This window comes from Anopheles moucheti, chromosome 3 (genome assembly GCF_943734755.1).
Source record: "Anopheles moucheti chromosome 3, idAnoMoucSN_F20_07, whole genome shotgun sequence".
NCBI lineage: Eukaryota > Metazoa > Arthropoda > Insecta > Diptera > Culicidae > Anopheles > Anopheles moucheti.
Window position 1 is genome coordinate 37315104 of NC_069141.1, and position 25403 is coordinate 37340506.

Below are 25403 nucleotides of genomic sequence, written 5' to 3' on the forward strand. Positions count from 1 at the left end.
TTGCTCATTTGTTGCACAAGCCGAACCCCCGCTCTGAAGAAGACGAACTGTCTCGTGGGTAAATCAATGCTGGGGTATGCAAATTTGAGAAAATTGTTCCACCGTCCGTTATGTATGCGGTGCTGGGTTCGGGTTCGGGAAGGACACTTCGTTTTGATGTTTGCCGACACACGAAAAACTGCCGCCAAACGTGGAACGGAGTGTGGTGTCGTAATAATGATTCTGTTTTGAAATCTTACTAAACAGCTTATTCTGTTCTGTCACAGTGGATATAATTTTAGAATATATAAAAATGGTTAATTTCAAGGTAGCTCATCAGTCAATGCTTTCGTCTATAATTTTAATTGAGGGTTGAAAAACAACGAATGGCCGTTTTGTTAAATGAACTCTTACTTAAAATAACTTCAGACATGATTTTACTAATGTGTATATAATCTGAAGACTTCAATTCTCTCTTCTGGTAATGCTTTTTCATTGGTTTCTTCCATTTCAAAGCCCACCAAAATACATTCCCTTAAGAAACGAAGAACTAGAGAAAAGAAAAAAAATGTCTTACACTCGCATTCTCTCACTTTGGCATCGAAAAGTTTCCACCTCCTACAAAACCAGTGGGTGCAAGAGCAAACAAAAACACAAAACAGCAAAAAAACGAAGAAAGGAACACAAACCAACGGAAAAATGGAAAACAATCAGAAAGCAATCAATAACACTAATTGGTCCAATAAATTATGCTCCAGCGGCATTAGTGTCGGCATTTTCCTTCATTTTCCTGATCCGCCCGGCAGATCGGTGTCGGTTTCGTCGATCGATTGCGACAAAGACTGCATGGCAAAGGCACTGGGCTGGCTAGCTCAAACTCAACGACACTTGATTGGAATTTCTCACCCCGGGACGATTCGATAACGGGTGAAACTGTTCATTGCAAAATAATTGTTTTAACGCTCAAAGAGTCGACATCCACCACATACACCCGTGACTCTTTGTGGGTATGGTGAGTTTTATTGCAGAAAGCATACAACCGGATGTCGGTCGGTATGGGCAAAAGACGGTTTGCTTTAATGCGAACCTTCCTCCATTAATCAATGTTCGCTTTTCTTTTCGAGCCTCTTGTGAAGAATCGACGATACTCGCTTTTCTTCTTGCTCCACCAGAGAAGACACTTTGGTACGTCTGGTTAGTGAGCGGAAAAAAATCACAGAGTAATCGATTGAGCGGGAAAATAGACCGAGTTGGTAGAGAGGCACCGGAAAACTCGCATCGAATTGGCTTACGAAATTTGAACGCTTCGCACAACAAACTTGCACCACGTGTTGCCGTGTTGGCTGGAAAATTGAATAAACCATCGTCGTTCGTCGTGTGGCCAGCTCAGCGTCAGGGTGAAGATACCGTGAGGGAAAATGCGTTCGTTCGTCCCGCCGATTGAAGTTGATCGGATGTGTCGGTTAGGTTCAGTTCGGGGCTATATTTATGGTTATTGTAGCAAGGTCCAAGGGGGGGGGGTATAGCCGCGAAAACATGAAAATTCAACCAGCCGAAACTGACTTCGTGCAAAAAAAAAAAGGTAAAGAGGATCCACAAAAGTGGAGAAAAGCGGGATAAGAAGTGATTCCGCGTTGTTGGCGGCTTTTCGGGCCTAATTACAGAGCAACGGCTAGGGCGGCAGAAACAGCAGCAGCAGCAGCAGTACCAGCGCTCGCAAACTTAGCGAACGTAGAGGAATGTTGCGGTGCTGTTCTTTTCCAGTCGGCTGTCGTTTCTGACCATGTTTAACCGCGCCGTGGATTGAATGTTCCATTAGTGCAACAAATCAGCAGCTTAGGAAGGATGGAGCGAAAAGAGCATCACCTCGACCGAAGAAAGGCCGTCTGGACTCGCCCAGTGTTGTCAGGAAAAGATGAATGGATATTTGAGCGGTTAAAGCATTTTCCACTGGTGCATATATAATCATAAAAATGGTTTAAACAAATCAGTTCAATATAAAAGAACATTTTGAGAAGCAATGGATTATTCGGCGTACAAACCGCTATTTGATGGTGATGATTTGCTATCTAATGATTGACTTAAGCATTTAATTAACAGATATTAATTTTAAGTAAAGCATATTTAAAAGCACCTTTATTCGTATCGTCGCAAATTTTTCGTTTGTGGAAAATCTGGCATAATTTTCTTGTGTGCTTGGCGACAAATTTTGCACAAAATGGCATTTAGGAAAACGATACCAAGAATTTTTCTGAAATTTTGAACCAATTGACAGGAAATTTTGTTCACGGCACCTATTAGCAGTTTTTGTATGCTTTTTATACGAAATTAAATTCAAAATTTCAGTTTATGCTTCAAGTGTGCATTTTCCACATTTGGTTGTTAAACGAAATAAAAAAAATTGCTATAACTAGATTGCACCATTTTTATATTTAACCTATAAAAGCCTATAAAAGAACTTCAAAAACGAATGTTACTAGAACGTTTTAAAGAAAAAAGTAAAGTCCGTATTTGTATTTTTGACTAAAACAAAAAATAATCTTCTTCTATTTTGCGTAACGATCTATTAGGTCATCCCTACCAGAACGATCCGAATGGGATTTTCTTCGGTCCTGTCGTAGAGGACCGGCGTCACTACCAAACACCGGGCCGTCTCAGTGCGAAATTCACGAGCTCTCAGCTATTAAGATGAACTTGTTTGCATTGCTTAAAATGTACAGCTCCCCTCAATAGTGAAGTTCGTATATTACTGACTTATTATTCCTTACTTGAAAAGAAATAAAAACAATCTCGTTTGAAGCTCTGATGCTCTACAACTTCTTAATAAACTGTTCAAAAGAATATTTCAATATTTCCATTATGAAAATTGGATTTTAAAAAGTAATAAAATAACAGATTGAAATAAATGAAAACAAAAAAAATAACTGAAAATCCAATTGAAAATAATTGAAGTTAAAAAATTATTAAATTAAAAAAAGTTATTAAATTATGACCTTGGATTTGAAGAAACAAGAAAACAAAGAGGGAATATTAAAAGCAACTGTTTTATTAAAGTGTTTCAAACATGAATCGTATTAAACAACCAAAAATATAAACCGAAAATCGATAATACAATGTCTTGCGATGATGTCCTGTACAAGAATGTTATGCAATCCGTACGGAAACAATGCGATAATATTGAAAAGTACCACACGCGCTTGCAAAATGATTCATTTTTACACGCTTTGAATTTAGATTTATTGTTGCTAAAATTATCTTTCAGCTCGTCGATCGTTTTCTTTATATTCAATCATACGTTCTTTTGATCCTTTATTAAACCTGCCGTCATACTGCTCCAATGTTCTTGTTTCTTATGTCACCATACTTTGCAATTGTAAAGATCACATGATCTTCAAGTACGATTTGCCTCGCTATTCTTTTTTCTGATTTGCTCAAAATCGAATTCATGACTGCAAAATCACGCACATCTCATCACGCTTTGCCAACACTCAAGCTCCAAACGTGGACCCGGTAGTTGGTGAAATGTGGGTGAAACATAGAAAAGTGGGAGGTGCATCCATCAGTGGTAGAAAAACGGTTTCCAAGCACCAACGCTGTCCGCAATCTGATGGATGATAATGATTAACGGCGGCATTGGGACTTGATGATTTGTTTGAGGTTATGTTTTTTTTTCGTTGTTTCCCCACATCAGCTCGTTTCATTTTCCTCGGGTTTTATGATGTACTTCTTTGGCGGCACTGCTTTATTTATGAACCTGTTCCACTTAATGAGCAACATTGCACCTAATGGCCAGACGCGCGCGCGCGTCTCTCATCGGCATCTGGAACGGTCGATTGTTTGCTTTTTTCGAAGATCAAACGGATGCATGAAATTAATTTTTATCATGTCTAAACGAAGCTCCGAACAACAACACTTGAAATGTAACGATTTTTACCCAATGTTTGCGTCTATGTTAAGTGCATGTTACTGCTGAAATGCGTTGAGTTGTACGTTCCGTGTTGGGCCAATTAGCGACAAGTGAAGCGAAGCTGCTAGGCCTAGCGAATCGATTGATTTTTGCCGATCACCGTGTACTGGCGGGGATTTATACGCCAGTGCAGTTATATATATAGCTCGTACCCTTTGTCGGTATGGGCGCTGCCTTGCCGGTGCGCATATGTCGAACCGTAAAACAGCTAGAAAAATTATGCGCATCGATAGGAAAATTATGGGTTGCGATGGCGCAAAGCATTAAATTTGAACAAGCTTCACGTTCCCGTTAATGCTAACTTACACAATTTCCTTTTCTGGACGGAATTAGCCCACGCGAGTTAAATATCTTCCGTTTGACAACCCCCTCCCCCTCCCGGTACGATTCCCGGATGGTCGACGCTGAAGCGGTTCACAAAAAACCGCCGCCAAAGTGGATTGAATTGCAAGAGGTACAAAAACATGAACCAATTTCCATAAACTTACCGATCAAAATCAGTCAGGCGGGATGAATCGCGAAACCCCTTCGCGAACGGATTGGAGTCAATTTTTAGTTTCGTTATTAGCTGATTTTGGTAAGCCGTAACCGCCGTGAAGATCGTCTCCGGAAAGACGTACGTCTTGTGATCGACATCGGACAGCTCCTTTGGTGTAATAGGTATGTTTTGGCCCGGTCCCAGCCTTGCCAGGTGTATTCGGGGTTGGTAGCGGTGCATTGAGTTGAGGACAATCTGTAGGGAGGAATGATAATAAAAATGTTCATATACATTCGAAGAAAATACATTATTTTATCGAGACATTCATTGCAAGATACGGTGATTTTTACACTTTTATATTTATACTTCCAAAATATTTTTAAATTTTGCAAAACGATTCATGTGTGGATTTAAATAATTTCCATTTGCTCACTATTTTCTGTAACCCTCTATTTGCAAAACAATTCCCCAAAGTCAACTACTGCTTCCGTAATTTTCAAACCACTATGTAATGGCCATTTTATTCCATGTACCAACAGGAGTATTCCATCCTCCGATAGGGATGGTTCGTTCACTCGTTCTATCGCGTTTAATCGACGATTAGGCGTGAAACCACCCTCGAGGGTTCGTAAAACATGCACACAGAACAGAAGATAGGGCGGAGCAGTGTTTGTATAGGTAGATGCTGTCCTAGCGCCTGCTGGTTTCACTGGTGATCTGTTACACCAGCTTGTTCGAATGTTTGTTTGTTTGCTTGTTTGTCTGTCTCCGACAGTTCTATGCTTAGTGCTACATCTGGAACTATTACGCCTATAGAATCAATCACCCTCGAGCCATTTGAATTAACCACAGGAAGAAGAGATCCTCCCCCTGTGTAATGTTTGCTATTGCTTCGGGGCAGCAATACAATGTAGAGTATTCTTCACCTTCCCCTTTTTGAGCGAAACTTCTGCTAGCATACATTATGAAGAGGAAAATGAAGGAAAAATAGACATGGCAGAACAAACCTCACATGAAAATGATTACTTGAAGATGGACCGTACAAAACAAATTAGCTATAGAGGCATTTAGCTTACAGGTGTTAGGGACTTTTAGTAAAAAAATAAAGGATAAAAAGAAAGTTGTAAAAACATAAAGTTCATTTTGCTCTATTTCTGAGGTTTTGTAAATTTTATGAGTAAATGAATTAAAGAGTGCATTAAAAAAAATAAACAAGGTTTTATTAAAATGTAAAACCTTTATTAGATAACTGTTTTACAAGCACCACACACTGATTTTCTCTGGAACATATTGCTCACAACTACAACCGTGGACAAATCATAGATGATACCATCCCGAGGGAGAAAGATTGTTTTAGATTAGCTCGCTTATATCCTCACATTTGTTCCGGGCAAACGTAATTCTTTTTTAATCGGACCGTCCAGCTAACGTAATCTAGACGCATGTAGCAGCACACATGCACACACACCACCGATGTGATGCTTCCACCGGTTTGGCATCTAAGTTTGTCTGCAAAGTGTATTCGATTCACCCAAGGGGATCGTTTCGAGTTCGATTCAAATGTCGCTGATGGGGGCAGGACTGTGGCGAAGCGGCAAGCCGAGGAGAGTGTCATAAATTCGAAACATGAACGATGATACCTCGCACACTGTATCGATGTCTTAGATATTTATATCTTTATTATTGATATTTATTTTCTCCTTCCCGCCTTCATCTCCACCTCACTACATTCATTGCCATCATCTCCCCCAGCAACTCCGAACACAACGTTTAACAGTTCCGATACGATGTGATGTTGGCCTTTCTCCAGTCGACGAAAAGATCGATATCGGTTTCATCAAATCACCATTTACGCTTCTCGCCTTTTTCTGGTGTGGTCTTTTCAGAGCCGTTTATTTAGCCTATGCATACATTCATTCGGGTTCACGGGTTGGAAGATTGGGACCGAGTCGCTCGCCAACGATGCGTGAATATTTCAGCGAATAAATAAGCGTGCGAGAAATTCTATACATTTTATGGGTGACTACTTTCAATAAATAATAACACCTTGTTGTGCGGTGGGTCTTTTTTGCCGTGCTACTGCAAATTATCAACAGCCGAACCTATTTTACATACAAGCATTTTTGAGAGGACAAACAAAAACCGTTATAACCGGTGTTGCGCGAGACGATCGGTTGAACTCTAAATTGGAAAATAGTATAATTGACCAATAAATCTGGTTCCAACACGAAATACATTTTTTATCTCTTTATAATAAGCAAATAAATATGCGCTGGAATGGATAAACATATAAAATATCAGTTGTTTTATTCGAATACTACGTCCAGGCCATATTGCTCATCAAATAGCATTGAGTGATTGTTTGATTTATTTAAAAAAATGGCTCTGTTGCAAATTAAAAAAGATATTTTTTTCTTAAAATTCTTTGTTATAAGAAACTTGTTGCGACAGAAAGATATCTAACTGTACAAAATATTTTTAGTTACATTGCTCACATACGTCTCAGTGGCAATGACTCTGTCTCTATCAATCTCCATGTTCCAAGCAAAAGACATAAAATGATATTTAGGAATATAATGAGTCGAAATAAAATAAAGGAGTCACTGCCATGATGCATGCCATCTAATAGGACCATGACCTCCGTGTATGTCGTTCTGGAACCACTATAGTCCTCACTATATTACAGCATACAAAAGAGTCTTTCCTTTTATTTATGATTGGAACCACAGGAATCCTTCTCTTTCAAAACTGACACTTCATTTTTTTTATTTATTCGTAGTAAGGCCTTCGAATGAAGTAAAGTTGGGAAACGATCGGCAAAAGATATGTAATAGATAAAGACAAAGGAGCAAGAATTGCTTGATTGCTTGCGAAAGTAATATCGGGATAAAACAGGCAAATTAACAAATTTAACTTTTTAAAACGTTCCAAAATTCCGCATAAACTATCAAAAATGAGTAAAAGTAATGCATGAATTCTTTATCATCATCGTGTCGTATTTATAAGTTCATATTGTAACCGTTTCATCATTTTTCATCCTCAATCAGAGCCCACAGCATCAATAAATAATACGGCATATGACGAGTGATGCTTCCCGCTCCTAATTAGGTTGATTATAAATGACATTTTGTATGTTTCTTTCATTTCTTCTAAGAGATTCCGAGCGCCTCAGCTGGTGGATCGTTGCATTTTCCATTGAAAACCACAGTGAAAGTACAGCGTACAACCGAGAAAATGCTAAGGGAAAACGCATCAAACATTACATCCCGCCCACTTCAACCAATCTGCCTTTGCCGCTGGAAACGAACGTAACGATTCCATACCAGTTCCCGTCCAAGACGGGTCGACAGTGAGCGCCGGTGCATTTCATAATTAATGAATCGTGTCACGATGCACTTGTCATCTGTCAAAACAAAGAACGGATGAACACAGTCGTATCGGTTCCGGGGGCCCTTCAAGGCGCCATGACCTTCAAAACACTGTCGCCACACATTTCTTCTATCAAACCCGGCAGTTAGCTGGAACATCCGCTGGGAATTCTTGCGTTCATGATCGTTCCGAGAAAAAATGATTTTTATTTGTTTTCTCAGAATCATCCGATCCGGAGTCTAGTGAGACAATTTTTCACTAACTCGATTAAAGAGGGAAACTGGGAACCCAGCAATGGAGCAAATACCGATGGTACCGCATTCGGTGGATGTAGATCAACCTTTGGTTTGCCCCCGAACGCGATATCGAGAGCTCAGCAACTCATCGTACTGAAAGCAACTGTTGATTTTGGGGTCTGCAAGTAAAAGGGAAGCCAGTAACTTGTTACTCCCTCGTTACGAAAAGGGACTGAAACACAAGAAGCGGGTTCTGGCACGTCCCAACCTAATCGTCGTCTCCATCAGGAGCGTCAGTGTCAGCGTATCTCAATGCTAAAGAGGAGAATTAAGTCAGTTTGAAATAATTTGACAGACAAAAATCGTGTAAATAATTTGTTTTCGTTCACCCCTCGTCCAAGGGTTGTTGTTGGGGTAAGCCGTCACCAGCACCGTTGGGACTTGGGCCCTACGTCGCGTTCTACCTTTCCCGAAACCCAGCGCCATCGGTTCGATGGAATTCTGAAGGTTATGTTTTGCCTGTCGACTGGCTAATGATTTCAAATTAATCAACTTTTTTCCTCGTTTCCGAAACCTCGCCCGTTTGCCGTACGCCTAGGTTCGGAGGGAGGTTGCAGGTTTTGCCAAGGGGACCCCCATGTTCTACGGTGGGCTCCAGCAGCCTAGTGTTTCGTCGTGATTTATAAGATCGTATCAAATTACGCGTGCGCATGACGGAGAGAACCCCCTTTTCCGCGGCTAACCCCCTGCCAACCAGCCAGCGTTTTCTTCCCAGCCCAGCTCGGCGGAAAGCGATGATCTGACTTACCTGACCATTCTTGTCCATTTCATTGTTGGTTAGTTTCACTTTTTCGAACGATATAACCTGTTTCCGCAGGGCATCGGCCCCGACCGGGGTGTCCGGGTGGGCGTAGAGCCGCGCGGGCGGTGGTGGATCTGCCTTGCCCGCCACCAGCCACGCCGATCGGTGGTACGCGTAACGGTAGCGCCGGTTGTCAACCGGGACCACATCCAACAGCACGACATACCGATCGGCTGGCGTAACTTGGCGCAGTGGACCGGAGAAGGAAACGCGCACCGTCGGAAACATGCGCCTGTGGACGAGAGCAGAGAGAAGCAGATGAAGAAAACATGTGGTTAGTGTGGCTGATTCTGGGATGGAACTCCATTCCGGGACGTGGTGAGATCCTGCCACCCATGGCGTGGCAGGTTGTCTGCAGACGGTTCCACAATCCACCGCGTGTTCGATGGTGTTTAAGACGTTGTTTAAGCAACAACACTTATCCTGTCAAATGAGCAGTTCGTAGGGTGGGTTAGCAAATGTACCCCAACACTTATCACTGTCCGATAACCTCAATATAGCATTGATATACGGGCTACTGTGTTAGTTAGTGGCCCCGTTTAAGAGTTCTGTCAATAAAGCTTTGCGATCGAAACTATTAACCCTTGGAAAGGAAGTAGTTTTTATAGCAAGTTCATCCTCATGCCAACTCCTCCATTGGAATTCCAACACTCTCATCCGACTTTTGCTGCGAGCATGCCTGTCAACAGTCTATTCGACATGCAAAGTAACGGCACGATCCCCCGAAAGCAGAACTCCCAGAGGCAATGGAATTTCGAAAAAATTGAATATCTTCAGCCAACATTCACCTCGGTTCAGCGCACGCAAGGTAGTAGAGCAAAATATGCCCGAGTTCGAGTGGCCACCCGCAAAGCGAGTTGCGACATGTTGCGAGACATTTTTGCCGAGGAAAAACAGGAGTCTTCTTCTTGTTTCACAACTTTTACCTAGTGGCGTTCCCCTATTGATGCCCCTCTGTCCCGACTACACGAAGAGGCAACATTCCATGTACATGATGTTGCACCTTCCTCTGTATTCCTTCTTAGCCTTTTGCTAAAGCGTGATAATTGTAGATAAGCAACATAATTCATAATTGCTAATTTGTGAGCCCTTTGCTCGATGGTACCGATAGTGGCGGATGCGCCGCGTTTTTCGTTTCTTGCTCGTCCGAAAAGGAGGGAAGAGCGCAAAAACAACACGACAAAATAAGTTGCCCGTGTTTTTAATCGACACATTGCATCGCCCAACGGTGGGGCAACTGATGCGCAAAGGCTATCCACGATGCACGATCTTCTGTTTACGCACACGACAGACGTATGTGTTGGAAGGGGTTGCTTTGGTCGGCTTCTGTACTGAAACTGGCAACCGGGAATGGAAAGATGGAATATCGCCGCAGACAAACGGGCAACCGTTACGTTTTGACCGTTTACATCGCTTCTGGCGATCTGGCTACTACAGCGTTATGAATTTGACAACAACCGATCGATACTATCTTTTCAGACGAGTGAATCTCGTCTAGCTTTGTGTGGTAAAAACAGTCTTACATAATTATCTTAAGATAATTTTATTTTCTGCATCGATTCTTTACTAAATGCATGATTTTTATGATTCCTTTATATTCCCTTTTCCAACGAAAAATATTTGCAAAGACTCTTTCAACATTCTCTTAAATCAAATCATCTTTTGTAACGACAAATTTTCATGCCTTTGATGAAGCTTAAAAATCTACACCTCACAGTGGAGGATCAATCCCCTTGGAGGCCCAGGGCGGAATTTTTAAAGGGTTGCCTATAATTTTGTACGGAATTATCGGTGCTAGGCAGGTGTACTTAAAACATGATTTAACAACACCAGCAAAGTCTCGGAAAGAAAGCTCCCTTGCGTACATCTCAGAGTTCTGTTGCTTAGCCCTATAACCGGGCCTAGTAAGCTAGTCTCTATATATAAGCGTTTGTATGCGCTAAGGAGAACCATAACGCCACGATTTACGTTATTTCTACGATTTACGTAGATTTACGATTCCTGATTAGTCCAACGCCTTCTACGATTTTTGGCCCAAGGTACAGTTTTAAATCGGTTTACTTTACGGTAACAATCACAGAAATTTCTTAGAAGATGTTTCGCTCATGTTGATGTTTTAGGCGATGAACAACACAATTGTTTTCAGATACCAAAAAAACATGTTTTTCAAGAGGTGACACCTGCAGTGTGGCCCATAAATTTCGCCCATCACTATTGCATTGCATACTATCAAACCCGTGAGAGCGATCGCTAGTGTAAGGAAGGTGGATGAAACGGAAAGCATCCTTCATCTTGCTTAAACTTCCCGTCGTCTGGTACGAAATTCAATACAAACTAGCTATTTTCAGATTTCCGATACCAGGAGAGCATCCACGGAAGAGGTAGCACCTAGTACAGCAATTTTGGTCGAAAACTGCAGCAAGGTATGCAATGTTTAAACACTAACTTTCCTGTTGGTCGAGAAAAATTTCTTCGAAAAGTACCAGTTTTTGAATGTATAATACCAGGCGAGCATGCACGGAAGAGGTAGCTCCTGGTACTGCGCCGTAAGGTATGCAATGTTTATACACCAACTTTGCAACCAACTTACAATGCGCCGTAAGGTATGCAATGTTTATACACTAACTTTGCAACCAACTTGCAATGCAAGTTGGGTGCATGCAAGAAACTTGCATGTACCAGCCGAGCAAGATGGCGCCCAACTTCGTACTTGCATGCAACAAACTTGCATGCAAACTTGCATGCAATATTGCATGCAAGTTCAGGCATGCAATTTCTTGCATGCAAACTTGCATGCAAGTTCTTGTATGCAATATTGTATGCAAACTTGCATGCAATATTGCATACAAGAACTTGCATGCAATTTCTTGTATGCAATATTGCATACAAGAACTTGCATGCAAGTTTGCATGCAAGTTTGCATGCAAGTTTGCATGCAAGTTTGTTGCATGCAAGTTTGCATGCAAGTTTGTTGCATGCAAGTACGAAGTTGGGCGCCATGTTGCGCGCCATCCTGCTCGGCTGGTACATGCAAGTTTCTTGCATGCACCCAACTTGCATTGCAAGTTGGTTGCAAAGTTAGTGTATAAACATTGCATACCTTACGGCGCATTGTAAGTTGGTTGCAAAGTTGGTGAATAAACATTGCATACCTTACGGCGCAGTACCAGAAGCTACCTCTTCCGTACATGCTCGCCTGGTATTATACATTCAAAAACTGGTACTTTTCGAAGAAATTTTACTCGACCAACGGGAAAGTTAGTGTTTAAATATTGCATACCTTGCTGCGGTTTTCGACCAAAATTGCTGTACTAGGAGCTTTCTCTTCCGTGCATGCTCTCCTGGTATCATACGTTCGGAAACTGGTAGTTTTCGAAGAAATTTTTCTCGACTAACGGGAAAATTAGCGTTCTTGGTCCTGGTGCAATTTCGTTTATACTTTTAAGGCACAAAGTCGATATTTTTCTCTGCATTGAATTTATTACATAGAAACAAATGTGTTATATAACCAAGGAAGATATATTTGATCATTTTTGATCTTTTTAATTAAATTTTGTGCTATAAATTAACTCTGCTGTTAAATTTCCAAAAATCGCACAATCGGCACAATTTTTTTGGGGCCTCCAACACGGCGAGGCCCTAGGCGACCACCTACTCCGCCTACTGTTTGATTCGCCGCTGACACCTCACATTAGGGTCAGATGTACATTGTAGGGTGTCTAATAGTCTTTTTCTAAATCTTGAATGTAGCTTCTTCTTTCGATCATTCCTCTTCAATTTCATTCGCAGTTATTGAGCAAATAATTCTATGATTAATAGATGACACAAATGACAAAGTTCTCATTCTCGTGTCTTTAATAACAAAAATATTAATTTAGGTTTTGATATTTACTGATAAATTAGTATTTTTCTTCAAAAAACTCCATCTTTTAGTATCTGTTTTATTAAACATTATACTATAACTGTAATTATTTTTCTATTCTAACATATCGACTAGACATACAACACATTCTCTTTGGACGTAAACAATCACTAAAGAGTCAGAATGTGAGGGTCGTTGTCAGATTGAGATATCAGCGTAGAACTCACTGTCCTAAAATCCATTCCAGCGCTCAACCATCTTCAGCGAACAATTGCACGTCAGCTCTCGGTGGGGAAATTTTATTCAATTAAATTTATATCCTCACCCGGAATCGGTGGGTGTGGTGACACCAATCCACTGCATCAACGTAGAAAGGGGTGTTCCTAGCCACCCATCAGCCACCACGACACCCTTAAACTATTCCGTACTGATTTTCCCGCTTCCCGCTCGACGAAACACAACAATCGTCATGTTTTGCTACTTTTGCTTCCTGTACTAATCACACCGAACACTGTAGTCCTTATTGCCACCGCCAGCAAAGCAGGGACCGTATTGAGCGATAAAGATTTTACTACATAGATTAGCTGGGTTATGATTATTGGACGAAATTATCGTACATTGGTCATAAATTTTGCGCCTCGCCCAACTCGCCAGATCCCTGTTCGGTTGCTTATCGCAATGTCAACCGGACTGACCACAAGTCGTAGGCCGGTCTAGCGGCGAGACCATACCCAAAACCCGGAACGAATTCAGTTGAATGTAATTTCCTGCCATACGGGCAATGGTGGCCGGTCCTGCCATGGTAGGAAATATAAAAGAACGAAACATTTATATTGCGTGATAGCATCGTGCTGTGCGTTAGTGACTGGGTAACGCATTAGATAGCATGACACCATAAAATTTGTCCAGATTTGTCAACTTCTGTTTGCGGCCGAGAGTTTCAGCGAATAATGATTTAGATATCTTGTTTAGTAGATGAATGCAAAGTGCACTCGGACTTTGTTTTGTGAGTTGCTAGCGAGAGCTAGATGGTAACATTACATAATCAAACTGTAATACAATCTACTGATGTTCTAATGAATGAACTTTATATGCTGAAACCTAATACCTTTGAATAGTTTGTCTAATATGTGACGTTTAATATAACCACCATTGGACTAATTAATATGCGCTCTTTTGTAGAATCAATATAAATAACAACCTCCACCGCGCTGATACATTTCATACAATGTTTCCGCGTCTAAAGACATTGGTCCTATAGAATGGGATCAATTAAACTTATTGTTCAACGTGTCAAATGTGATTTTTCCACATACACATCTCGCTTGCTGGTAATATCCAAACACCACCAAACAATAAAAACAATCATCGCCCGCCGTCCGCATCCCACACGACACGTCCTGCGCCATACTGCCCCTTGTTTTCCCGACATTTTCCACGACCCACTGACAGCCTGTTCCCGGGAGTGTCAACGGTGACAGACCGCGGCAGGCCAACTCAGCGTCTCACGATGCGCTGCCGGTGCGGTTTTTGACGCGTAACTAGACAAATGACTGACAGGCTGTCGCGAGGCCTTTTCATCCTGCGCCGGTGGCCGGTGTTGCGCAAAAGTTGTCATCCATCGCATCGGTAGGGTGGATCGCATCGCATGAAATAAGATCAGACGACGTTGAAAACAGCATAAAAGAAGACCACAAACTCACAGCCGGGTGTCACTTAATTAAGCGACCAGCGTCATCGTGTCACCGAGGGCCGATCTCGATTCCCCGCGCTGCGGCTGCCGTGGCCCCGTTGTTATTATGCTGCTTTTGCGACTGTTGCGAGCATAATCAATGTCACCTGCCCGCTGAATAATTGATCATTGTTCTTCTGTATTTGTGTGTGTGCGTGAGTCGGCTTTTGGTGGGTCTTGGTGAGTTGTTTCTGCTGTTGTCGGGCAGGGAACGCGAGCGGTAAAACTTTTATTATTTATTGGACAAGTGATAAAAATATTCCTAATGAAGCAAAGCTCCTCCTCAAGGGTTCCCGGGACAGTCGGGGCGTTCGATCGGAAGGGACCAAGGCCCGGGAATGGATGCATAAAATTAAAGCAACGACAGACTGTCCGGCCGTCCACGTGCGTGGTGATAAATTAGATGGGCAAACGAAAAATTATCACATTAGCTTAATCAACCCGGCCGGACCTTGGCGGGGTAAACGGGCTCGGGCTGACCGCCTTTTGGCGATGTCTATACATAATGTTTCGTGGTTTTACCATCATTCATCTTTCGGAACCTATATCATCGAATGTTGTTTATTCCTTTGAAAATTCATCGTAACGATAATGGCTTTATCTTGAATATATCTCAAACTAATTTACGATTTAATGAAAACGTATGATTTATTTATGTCCAAGTTTTAAGATTTGCAATGTAATTTTAACATTCTCGCATATTAAATTTACGTCCATATTAAATTTACGTACCTTGAATTTACGTACGTTCCAAAACAACTTATATTACAAAAAAAAACGATGCTAGCCAAAGTGCTTCATCTTCATTATGTATCGTTAATTTTCTTGGAAATTTTCCAGCAAAAAAAATAGCGAATCTCCAGGACTTCATTATGCGCATCAATTATCTAGCAATTGACACATTTTCACCAGCATCGCCTGTAACCCCTAGGCCGTGTCAAGTGCCTGAAGAGTTATGTCATCAATCAAAGTGTTCTGCCGCTGTTGTTGTTTGCCTTCATCTCCCTTCTCTCTGCGCATTCGTTTCATTTGCGAAGAACTTAATCAAAATAATTACTTCTTTCAACTCAGCCCCATCGGCTCCGGTCGCCAAGGATCGCCTTCCGTTAAAGGTGTCAAAGCGAAAAGGTTTCGCCCTTGAGGGTGTACCGCAGATTAGAAGGTGCGGAACTAGTGATCGCGAAATAATTCCCACCTCCCCGAAGGGTGGTGTGTTGGTAACGTTCAAAACCGCCCGTATCATTGCAACACCGACTCACTGACGCATTGCCGTGTGCATCGTCGTCATCATCATCATCATCATTATCATTCGCTCACGGGTGCAAGTGATGCAGTGGCACTGGACAGGAAACACCGAGGTGGCCGTTGCACACACGCAACAGTCTGTTTTTAGAACTTACTTGCAATGTGCCCTCACAACGGTTATTGTAGTCGCTGGCCACGCATGCCTCAATGCGGTAGTTATACTTTTTCTCACTCGTGCAACCCCTTCTAGCCCCAAACCACCCCAAATACGTCCACCCTGCCATAGTACCATATTCTACCAACACCTGGAGTGGGGGACTAAAAAAGGCGAGAGAGAGAGATAGAGAGAGAAAAAAAATTGGATTGATATTGAAGTGTGGAAGTGGAAGCGAAGAGTTGGGAGAAAAAGAAAAACAACAACAAAAAATGCAAAAAACACCTCCGTGCTCTGGTGCAGGCCCAAGCAGAAGCATGTTTTGCCGCTTGTTCACAGCTTTCCGATCGCGATAATGATTTGCAGTGTTAATTTTCACCAACACCCGGTTTCACATGGTGGCCGTTGGTGGATGTGTACACAGATACACACACACATGAGCACGGTTTCCCTCGCTCCCTCTAGACGAGTGTTCCGCCCGTTATGATAGACGAGCTGTACGTCGATGAAGGAAAATTAAGGAAGCCCTTACACCGTAGTGGTGAGCTTGCTGGGCAACACGACGGTGCTGGAAGATTGCAGTGGAACTATTGGTGAAGGAAATGGGCTAAATTAATGTGGCCCGAGCTGGGGTTGCTGTAGTGGTGTTAGTCTGCACCACACAATGTGCATGGTGACCATATTGCTGTAACTCTTCAATGCACACACAATATTCAAGTGTTTGTATTTTTAATGTTTTTCACTAAGATTCTTCAATGTCTTGAATTTCCAGTATCGATTTGTGACGATCTTAAACAGTTTTTACTTTGCTATTTATTAAGAATCAGTGATCCAATTCTATGAATTCTTACTTTGTTTTAACATTGAAGTTAAATTTTATTTTGCATACATTTAGGCTATTCTACTCCAGAACCTTCCAAAATCATAATATGTTTAACTAGAAAGTATGAAGTATGTTTTAAGGGTTAATAATTAAATTTTAACGCAATCATCAACTTCTAGGGATATTCCTATAGGAAATGCTGGTGTCCGCTGCTTCACGCTATGCGCACTAACCCATTATCATTGCTGCATGCGTGCTAGAGCTCTAACGCCTGCATTTGATTAGACCAACCGGCAACTGTTTTGATAAAGCAAACTCAACCGGATGACAGAAGAAAGGTGTAAATTAATGGAATGGGGATTTGAAAGAAAGCGCAAAAAATTCTCTCCAGCAGACACCGTGGTTCTTCATTTGCCATGCTCTTTTTCACCCAATTTCCGTCGGGTTTGTGTGAAGCAAACGTGACGGCACACAGGCGAAGTGCACTGCCTACGTGCGGCACTGCTAATCGAATAAAAATTATCACCTTAGCTCCCGCCTGATGATTGTTGTTGAGGTTGTGTGAGTGTAGGGGTTCGACTTTTTTTTATTTTTTTGCTGCTGCTGCTTGTTGCAAAACTGCATTACTTGCATTGCACTTATTATGGGTGGAATCGTCTTGGTAGCAACACCTTCCATTTTCCCATCCGTGGGGGAAAAAACACAGAACGCTTTGAGTGATTGTCGTGCCGGGGGTTCGTCGCTTGACGAGTGATTACTCGTAATGATGATGATAATTATGTGCGGAATGCATTGTGACCTGATTTGCTTTGCCTTCCCCGGTTTTGGTGTAATGCAGATTGATTGTTTTATTTTTGTTATCTATTTAAATTTTTCTTTAAATCAACATTAAGATTGCCGTGAGCGTAGCAACACAAAAAAGCTTCTTTAACGCGTTCAATGCACCTTTATTTGTCGTCCACTTTGTCGTATTGTCAACAAATCGTTCGAACTCCTTTTTGAGTGTCTTTTTTTTACCTGTCGCATTAAAATCGTCCAGCCGTTAATGTGACAACATTTGCACATCCATCCAGCACGTGAAAGCAGCGAAAAACTATCCGAGCTTCATGGTTCCGCCATAAACACCGCACCATTTTCCCAGCTGCGAGTACGATTCAATTGAAACAATCAATTAACACGATAATTAGTGGGCGACACTCATCAGCAACGGTTGCCATCAACCATCAACAACAACGGCCGGTTGCAAAACAAAGCCAACACCGTCCCAATGCGCACCGAGTTAAGCGACGTGAGCAATTGGATGGGTTGGGAGCGAGTTAAATAATTCCACCGAAAAAACGCGTTCCACTCCCCTGGCGTACCGCGGACACTTGCCGTCTTCTGATTGGGTCTTGACAGCACCCGGCCAGTGCTGGGAGCGTACTACTGGAGGTGCTACTAATTTGTAAGTCAATTTCATCTCATCACAAGCTGACCAAATCACCACCCAACCACGACGGCGGCGAAGACTTCCAATTAAAAACCGACCAGCTGGACCGGCGCACATGGGAAGGAATCACAACTGACAAACACTAAATTAAGCCCAACACAAGTAGCTACCAACGTCCAGCTTCACTGACTGACACTGCTTCTGCCCTATGATAAGCCTCCCAGCTACACGCTGTGAACTCAGCCAACGGGCAACAATCGCAACGACCGTATCGCGATGACATTGTGGCTGACTCCATCTTGTGGATTCAGCGCTTCGCGGGCTGCGGCGATCAACAGTTATGAGAGCTTTCTGTGCTTTAGCATTTGATTATCATTCTACGCGGGTCATTACGAATGCAGAAGGTGATGCATTTCGGCACAGCGCTCGTAAAACATCTTAACAAGTTCATTGTATGTGAGCTCGGCAAATGGAGTCGGCCCATTCTCGTCCAAATCTGCGTTGACACGCTGACAGTTCGCGATCATCAAGGGGATGGAAATTGGGAGTTTTCTCTTCCTTCCTTCCGAAAACTTCCAATAAAATGGGATGTTGTGTTTGTGATCTCAAAACAGTAAAGTCCCAGGTTTTTCTATTTGGCATAAGAAATACTTATCCAAAAAATCTAATTCAGCAAGACGTTGAATTTCAAATCAACAACCCGTTAATCTGAAGCTTGCTCAGTTTTTTCGGTTCTCTTCTCTTCAGCCAATCACCGAAGTTTCGTGGTCTCAACGAAAAACCGCACCCGAGGGTGTCTAGCTGTCCAATGATTTATATGGCAGCTCATATTTTAATCATGAGCCCGCGCTGTCCCATGGAAGTTATTAATTTTCAAAGCGCGCTCAAACGATCGCCCAGCGCCAAACAACCGTACAAACCGTACGTCCGAAATGGCCGGATGACATCCGCTAATGCTCACGAATCATCGACCAGCTGACATTTTTCATGTGCCGCTTCGATGGCAGTGGTTGGATGTTTTTTGTTTGTTGTTGGCTCCTAAGCATAAGCAGGAAATAACAGTCGGTGTTATTGTGTGTATTTTGTTTCTGTCGAGAAAATTTTCTCGTACATTGAACTTGAATGCCGTTTCCAACCGATTCGTAAGGGAGAGACAGAGAGAGAGGGAATAAGAAAAACATAGAAAATCATTCCATTCGCAACGTCACAGTCTTAAGAATTTTCAAAGTAAAATCTAACGCACCGCAATGGTCGATTCTTTCCTTGTTTTCTATCCGCCTCTGTTCACTCATTTGTCAGCCCTAACTACCGTCGAGACCGGGCTATTAATTTAATGTTGACCCCGTTGCCATGACCCCAACAGAGTTTAATTTCGGGTCGAGAATAAAAACACAAAAGCTCACCGCCCTCCACTTAAGCTAACATTTTGCTCTGCAGAAGCCACACGCTTCGTTCGTTTGCTAACTTTAGCTGAGCGCTTTGAACTCTTGGTTTTAAGGTGCCAAGGGTGCCCGGGTGAGAATGCAGCCGCTGCACTGAGCTGCACCAAAAAACGCGAACGCGAAAGACAGGCGAAAATACCTGCATGCGCACTGTTTTCGGCGTTTCTAATACGAACAAATGACACCGAACGCCGGACAGGAAGCTAATTATGCTAATTTCAATTTCGTTTCCACCCGTTCCGATCCTCGCCGAGAGGCCTCGGTGAATGGATAAGCTTGGTAACAAATTTTCTTTAATTTTCGCTTCGACTTCCGAAAAACGTATCGTGCCACCGCTGGTTGCATAATGGCTTTGGCACCCTTTTACTGTCCCTTCCGAACGTCCCTTCGTGCTTTTGGTGGTTTCGACCGGCGCAACAAAATTAGCCCTTTGGCGGGGGGGCAGAACTGACAACACAAAAACCCAACGACCAACGAAACAAACAGTGTTGCACAAACGTGCCGCCACAAAGCTGTTTCGCGATTCGCACTTGTTGTTTGCTTTTGGTGTGCGGAAGAAACGATCGCTTCAAATTTCACTAAGAGACCACAATGATTTGGCAAAATGTGCATCGGCTGTGATCTCTACTTCGATGGTGCGCGAGGTGCTCTGGTTCGTTCGCAGGTTGTTCAATCCATCAAGCAGCCCCTGTGAATGGGACGGCTGGATGGATGTGCATCGAGCCGGATATGGTAGCGAAAAGTGAGCCGATCTTTATCTGTTCTTACTCTGCCCTTCGTCAAGAGCATCGTTTTTAACTGAGCCTCACACTTCCGATTCATGATGGATGCGATCTTCCGTCGCGATCACTTCAACGTGGCTCTTCGCTACCTAATAGCCCTGCAGCCAGTCGCGCCACAGAGGAAAGTGTTGCAATGACGAAGGAAAATACGGTACCATAGGGATAGGATTACTGGGGCCCCGCTGGAGGGAGAGGATTCGAAACAAGAGCCCATTGCCGACGTAAATTGGCTTGGTAATTTTCAATTATTCGTATGCATAAGCAACTAAGCGAGCGCCATTATACCGCGTGTTGCGGTGTGTTTCTTCCTATGTTCAGCCGGCTGAACGTGTGTGTGTGTAAATGTGTTTTTGCTGGTGTCAATTGATTTCTCTTTGCAAGCAGGCGACATAACTTACTAGCACGTTGGACATGTATGAAAACAGGAAAGAGTTACCACACAAGTTGATATAAGGTGGAAAAGTCACACTATTTGGTCGTTTCAAATATCTCAATGCCCAACAGCGAGTTGATGATGATAAGTCCCACCTCATACCCCAACACAGGTTTGAGAGACACGAAATTATCTTTAAGATATTTAAACTCTAATAATCCTGTCGATAATATTAGAGTTCTCTATATTAAACTAGTCGATAAGTGGTGGCATCAAGGAACTTTCCAAGGCTCGCGTAGAATTCTATACACTTCCAACAATTAAACTCCCATATACAATTCCCCGTTGTCCGTTAAAGAGGTATGCCTAGTACCATTGATTGGATAGTGGTTTACCAGCTTTCGGGACTGTTCCATGCATATGGCCAGGTCTACAGACACCAATAGCGTGTTAGAGACCTACCTTCCGGGAAAGGAGAACGTTCTGAGAGTCGACCTTGCCAGACTGCACAACAAAAAAACGACGGAACCCCTGAATGTCCATCAAATGTCCACTTTAACGCGCGCATGTCTCAAACTGTGTTGACTCATACATTTTTTTTTCAAATAATTAATAATCTCACATTACACATTACAGAGTGACATGGGACATCTTCACATATATCACATTACACAGTTTGTTTAACATACACAGCACACCTACGCTTGAATTCCTGTAAACTACTCGCATTCCTTAGTTCATTGGGCAACCTGTTGTACCTTTGAATTCCTTTCAATAACAAAGAATTTCTGACACTATGAGATAGTAAGTTCGGAACTCTGGCGTCATCTGCCCTGCGTGTGCAGTACCTATGTACGTCAGATCCCCTCACTATTCTATCTCCCAGATAGCCGGGCAAAAGGCCGTTCAGAAGCCGACATAATAATAGTCATTGTCTGGTACACAATCTGCTGCTCTACTGACATCCATTGCAGGATATTTGGCATTACAGAAGACGATGTACGTCGACCACAACCCAAAATCAACCTCATAATACGATTCTGCAATCGTTGAAGCCTAATAATTTGCCCCTTGTTCCCACCCAAGAAAGAGAATGGACGAGCAGAAATCGAAGTGTGGTGAAATTAATGATTTGTAGAGGTGAACTTTCCCAAAAAAATCGAGATCGTTCGCCAGTCTACTTATCACTCCACACTTCTTAGCCACTTTGCTGATGACCCAGTCTATGTGAGCGGGGAACATCAATTTGTCATCTAAAATAACCTCCAGGTACTTAACTTGCCCCAAGTTCTAGAAAATGTTTAAAGAATTACTCAGATATAAAAGCATCACAATCTAAACTACTCATGTACATACTTTGGACAACACCTTACGATTTCTCATCCACCATTCCGATAACTACTCCAGTTTCGTGCTCCATTACGCATTCTCTCACATTCGGCGAACGTGTTCCTTTTTCTCCCTCGATTTAGCACATTGCAATATCCGGCTAATTATCTGTTCCGACCAAACGTTGCAACTGTGCTTTATCGACGGATAAACGGATATTACATTCATTCGGCGAACATTTTGCTGCATCCGTGCAGCGGGCCCGGTTTTCAATTTACCCCCAAATGATTATGATTAAACATAATCATTGATTTCCAACTGGGGTTTCCCTCCCGTTTTATTACTCTTGCCACCACTTTTACCTCCACCAACACAGCTGAAGAGAAGCAAAAGAATAGCGGGACTCGATCGCACCGTTTGATTTCGCGTGGCAAACAAAAACCCATTATGAGGCAGTGATCAATTGCGTCCTATCGTTTAAGGGCGAGATCTTACTGCCGGTCCCCTATCGATAAACAGCATCAAATTGGATAATTTGCTGCTATTTTTCAGCTTTGCACCTTCCGCGAGGCACAAACCTGCCGCTGGTTACAGGATCAATACTTTTCGAAACATGACCAAGCCAACAGCTGCACCACCATACAATCACCATACACATTAAAAATCTATCCATGAGTGCGAGCGCGCTATCTGTGATGAAGAATTGAAACCGTACGCCCGACCGGGCCTGGGTGGGGTTGTGCGATGGAAACGATTCAATCAAAACGGCCCCGAACCATCGGCAACGGCGTCCAGTAGCCATTCTCTAATGACGAGTTAATTCCGACGACACTGGACCGTGAAAAGCGATCCAATCCTGGCCCACCCATTACGGGTCTGGGAAAATTGAAACCATCTGTCGTTACAAAGTAATGATCTTTCTGGTTGTCGAAGCGAAAAACGGTCGGACGGCTAATGCTTATGGTGCGGAAAATTAAAAACCAACTCAAAAGCCACCAAAGCCGATAGGGTTGCTGTCGTCATCGTGAAAATCCCGATCTTTCCGGTGATTTTATTTCTATACACGTTTATACGCTACTCAGGCTCGCTTATGCTGAAAAGGGCGATTGCGACGAAAGCATCGACGAGGTGTAAATAATAACATCCCCTACTATCCTCACCAGCATTCTCAACAAAAGACTCATCTCATCGGTTGCGTTCCATGCACCTCCAGTCCAGAACGCAACGTCCGTTTTGAAACGAAAACATAAATTTTTATCCAACAAAACCACACCGGACACAAAACGTACACGATGCACGCTATCTTCTGCCGGCGTGGCCGGCTTCACGTTGTTAGCGATCCGATCCGGGCTGGTGCAGCTGAACGAGCACATGCAAAACAGCATCTCGTTTGCATCGCACCGGTGCGTGGTGCAGAAATCATAAATTAGTTATAATAAATAATATATTAATTAAATGCCATCATCGTTTAGCCACCTATTTGCTGCGCCAGCAAAAATAAAGGAAGGAGTAAAGAACAACAAAGGGGTAAAGAATAAAGAACAAAGAAGATAAGACTTTTTCTTGCCCCTAGTTTTCACTTGCTTCTTGAATAATACTTAGATGTTTGAATAAACTTTTTTAATTACTCTATTTCTTTAATTATTCGATATTATTTATTCGATTCGATATTATTAGATTATTTTATTAATTGTAATACATTGTACTTTAAATAAATAAAATGCAAATTTACACCCGAGCGAAATTGAAAGATTAGTTAATTTGTAAGGAAAATCCTTGTGCCAAAAAATTGAGTCCAGAGCCATTCGCATCTACCGGATGCTTTACCAAAACTCACCTGTCCGGTGACGAATTGTAAACGGTTGTGTAGCCAAACGCCAGCACAAAAATGGATTATTCGAATGTGAGGCGTAAAAAAGAGATACTGCATACATGCTTCATCGTGCCTACCCATGCTCGTGGTAAAACAAGAGGCTTCACAAACCATGGCAACGAGCAAAGGAGGACAAAAAAACATCGAACATTATAATAATTCCCCACCACCTTATGCAGAGTAACCTTCCGTTGGTCGCATTTACATTTATTAAGGTCCTCGATAACGATCGTTGTCGGAACGTTCCCGTACCAAATCCCCTTCCTTCTCGCCAACAAAGAAAGTGGAGCGACATTTTGGAGCAGTGTGTAAAAATTGAAATGGAACAAATTTTTACAACTTCGAACTATGTTAAACTGAGCACCCGGGTCTACCGCACCAACGCACCACAAGGGAAGAAAAACACCGACCAAACGACCTCAACTATCACACAAAAAAAAATGGGAACTTTTACTCGCGCACTAATAATATCCGCTCGCCATAAAAACCGAAAACACGCATTAAACGAACGAATATATGCGTACGATAATCGCACCATCGTAACGATCGGGCACGGTGCACGGTGCATCGGGATCATCATCGTGCAATCGAGCCGTAGCGCGGTTTTCCGCGGTTGATGATAGTGTGATAGGTGCATTGTAAATTAATTACGACCTTAAGGTATGCGAATGCGGTGCTCGAGGATGCGCTTCAAGGTGTTGGTCGAGCGTGTGCGCGTGCAACAAAAAAGAAGTATGTTCCCACATGCGCCCAACGCTCGTAAAACGGTTGGGAGCAGGCGTTGGGACGGCTAGTGCGTCTTCGAAGGACGTTTATTCGCTTTCTGTTTTGTTCTTTCCCTTTCCCGTTTGAATCGACCGCGGAGTGGAAGGAATGTTATGCTACGGCGTTTTTTTTTTTTCTTTCGTTTGTTGTTTAAAACTTCCAAATAGCTGCCACAGAAACTATTGAGGGGCGCTTCATAATGAATTGGTAAGTTGCGTTGATGAAGTTATTCCGCCGCGGTATGCAACATGAGCATGAGAGTAGTATGAATGATGGACGACTTTGTAAACTCGAACCGAAGGCATAGTTTGTAACCGTAGTTATCATGAGGTGTGTAAATCGACTTACAATGGATCCGGTTACCTTCGCTGGGAGTTAATGACGCATTACGATGTTTTTGGAATGTTTTGAAGTTATCCAATGTTGGCAACATAATGCTTAAAGGATAAGGCATTCGCTGGACACATGTTCTCATATCTTTATCTTGTTTTCATGAATGCAACGATAAAAGAGTCACACCCGTATCCTTTCCCGCCCAGGGGATTCCTAAACCTGGTATTTCGGTAAATTCTTAGCGTTCCTAAATGTTGTTCAATTATGCAAACATAAATTATTTATCATATTTACTGCAATTATTTTAGATTGAATGCGGAAATAATTTAAAATCAGTAAAGGTTTATCTGCTTTCTGATGCATCTTGTAA

At 42.5% G+C, this 25403-nt stretch overlaps 1 protein-coding gene across 1 annotated transcript in view; it reads right to left on the reverse strand.

The window, feature by feature from the left end:
- Positions 1-25403, reverse strand: part of LOC128302266 (T-box protein H15-like) — a 53758-nt gene that overhangs the window by 4360 nt on the left and 23995 nt on the right. Inside the window, exons 4-5 of the mRNA XM_053039049.1 lie at positions 8838-9123; positions 4435-4679 (exon numbers count right to left, since the gene is read on the reverse strand). Coding sequence (XP_052895009.1) covers positions 4435-4679; positions 8838-9123 — 531 coding nt within the window. The remainder of the gene's footprint in view (positions 1-4434; positions 4680-8837; positions 9124-25403) is intronic.